A 2,485-nucleotide genomic window follows, 5' to 3' on the forward strand; every position below is an offset into this window, starting at 1 on the left:
TGGGCTTTCCTTGTCAAGATTTTAATGAGGCAACATATGCATGTCCATCTTCGTTCTAGGTTTAGTCACAATTGTACTTTTTCCCCTTTGATCAGGTTTTTTCCCTTTGGGGGGTTTCCTGACAAGGTTTTAACGAGGCAATTATCTTAGGCACAATGTCATCAGGGGGAGTGTCATAAACGTGTAATTATGTTAAGAATATCTAGGATAAATCTCGTTTATTACTGGGATGCCGTTGTGTCTAACCCTATAAATAGGAGCTCTATATGTTTGTTTATTGTATACACGAATAAAATTTCTCCCTTCTTTCTCCCCTCTACTTTGTGTCTCCTTCTATACTTTTCTAGTTTACAAGATTACAAACATTGTAGGAGTAATTCCTTCTGATAAAAAAAGAAAAGAAAATGTAATTCCTGAACTTATAAGTTTTATGGAAACAAAATTGCATATGCAAAACATTTTTCTACCACCATGATTACTCAAAACCGGTGTGTTACTACTTCGTTTAACCTTTCTAAATTTCATGGCAACTAGCAGCATAATTTCGAAACCTAATATCTGACACGAATTTCAAGATAACGAAGATGTTGCCATAATTTAAGAACAAGCCCGGGTCCAGTTCAGAGGTGCTTTCTCAATTTTATGGGCCTCCGGATTAAATCCATCGATTGCACGGGGTTCCATCCCATATCTACCCCTTCGTAAACACTTGCAAACATAAAGTAATTAAAACCTACAAAACGATCAGACGTTGTTAGTACAACGCACCATTTAGTTGAGTAATTAAAGTTTTGATCATGAACAGACGGATTATACAAAATCTATCTAAATTGGCACTCGCCTTATGCAAAAACATTGAACCATAGAAGATAAAATGGTTCAACACTGCCACCCGTCTTTAGTAATCAAGATATCAATAATTCTGCGAAATAATTTCTCTTCACATAAGAAGTATATAATTAGAAGTTTACACGAATGTATGATCAAGACTAGTAGTAGTATGCTTCTAAAAGAAAAGAAAAAACAGCAGTAGTAGTAGACTGCTGGTGAATATTGTTGATGTTGATATTGATGAAGAGGGGGACGAAGATGGTCAACATGATTCGCTCTTGAAGTGGTGTTGATGATGATGCTGATCCATTGCCATCTGATCAGCCATAAGCCTTCTTTTCTTGTAATTGGCTTTGAAACAAGCTTGTCTAAGTCTCCTGGTGTTCTCTTCCAATTGAATTCCTGGCATTTCCTCGATTAACTTCTTTTGATTCTCCAATACTTCCACTGCGTCTCTTATCTTCATCCTACCGTTTCCATTTCCCGCTTTCTCTTGATTCTTTTCCAATTCCTGCACACACATATATTTACATGATTAATTTAAAAACTGCAGCACTGAAAAATGCTAATCAAACAACATTAGAGATTGCTAGAGAGGTGTGCAAACCTGAACATTCTTGATTAGGGTTTGTAAACTCATCAACTTTCTATGAGGCCATCTGGGAATACCCAATTCTCTACATCTTTTCTTCAACAAAGTCAATCCAACGTTAAGCTCTCTAGCAGCTTGTGTTATCGGCATGTAAAAATATTTCGAAATCGTTTCATAAGACAGAAATGTTGAAGAGACAGCAAAAATGGTATCATTATCAGTTATTTGAATATCAGATGATGATCTGCATCTTTTCATCACCTTCACATTTCTTCCCTTCTCTGCTTCTGTTTCCATGTTCAACATCACTTTCTCATAATTATAAGAAGGATTAGTACTAATAGTAGTACTACTACTATTACTACTTAGTTGAACTCCAGTGTTCATACTGTCATCCCTCAGGATATTAACCTCTTTCCTTTCTTCAAACCCTAATTCCATTTCTTTATAACCAAAACCAACTCCTGCAGAACTCTCATTTCCATATCCAATATTGCAAAAACCCTCTGCACAAAAAATAAAAAGACATATACAACTTGTGGAAAATTAAAAGAAGAAAATAAAAAAGATAAATTACAGACAGAATGGTATGTATATGAATCTCACCTGGCAAAACATCTTGAGATGGTATATCCAGTGGTTCTATTGGAAAGCTTTCAAACAAAGGAACTTCAAGCAAAGTACTATTACTCCTTTGTGATGGGAAGAGTGGAAATTCCCATATGTCGTAATTGAAGTTGCTGAAATCGGGAGAAAATGGAGGTAAATCGTTTGCAAAGAGAAATGGGTTACTATCAGTAAGTGAGGTTGATGCTGATGATGAAAATGGCTGCTGGTTATTGAATTCCATATTATTGTACGTGTGTGAGATAGAGATTAGAGAGTGAGTTAGGGTTTCCGTACTATGAATTTGCTTGGACTTTTATAGCTCTTGATAAGAATGGTGTGTGGTGGGAGATAATAAAAGCGCTCATATTTTGAGGAGAGGGTATAAATGCGGGTAAATTGTATCTAGGCTATTTACTATTGGGAATTGGAGATCGTGCGCCGCCGCGTGAATTC

At 36.1% G+C, this 2,485-nt stretch overlaps 1 protein-coding gene across 1 annotated transcript; it reads right to left on the reverse strand.

The window, feature by feature from the left end:
- Positions 1-1,093: 1,093 nt before the first annotated feature.
- Positions 1,094-2,273, reverse strand: LOC113315519 (protein RKD1-like). The gene is made up of 3 exons (XM_026563788.1): positions 2,030-2,273; positions 1,439-1,929; positions 1,094-1,342 (listed from the first exon to the last, which is right to left on the reverse strand). The coding sequence occupies exons 1-3, from the start codon at positions 2,271-2,273 to the stop codon at positions 1,094-1,096; spliced, it is 984 nt and encodes a 327-aa protein (XP_026419573.1).
- Positions 2,274-2,485: the final 212 nt, after the last annotated feature.

Source organism: Papaver somniferum, chromosome 10, assembly GCF_003573695.1.
Source record: "Papaver somniferum cultivar HN1 chromosome 10, ASM357369v1, whole genome shotgun sequence".
NCBI classification, from domain to species: Eukaryota; Viridiplantae; Streptophyta; class Magnoliopsida; order Ranunculales; family Papaveraceae; genus Papaver; species Papaver somniferum.

What these genes read in the sequence shown, in the direction of transcription:
- LOC113315519 (XM_026563788.1), bottom strand. Translation starts at nt 2,273, where the DNA reads ATGGAATTCAATAACCAGCAGCCATTTTCATCATCAGCATCAACCTCA. An exon ending in ATCTCAAGATGTTTTGCCAG is followed by an intron (nt 1,930 to 2,029) that starts GTGAGATTCATA and finishes TTTTTTGTGCAG; the next exon opens with AGGGTTTTTGCAATATTGGA. An exon ending in CCCTAATCAAGAATGTTCAG is followed by an intron (nt 1,343 to 1,438) that starts GTTTGCACACCT and finishes ATGTGTGTGCAG; the next exon opens with GAATTGGAAAAGAATCAAGA.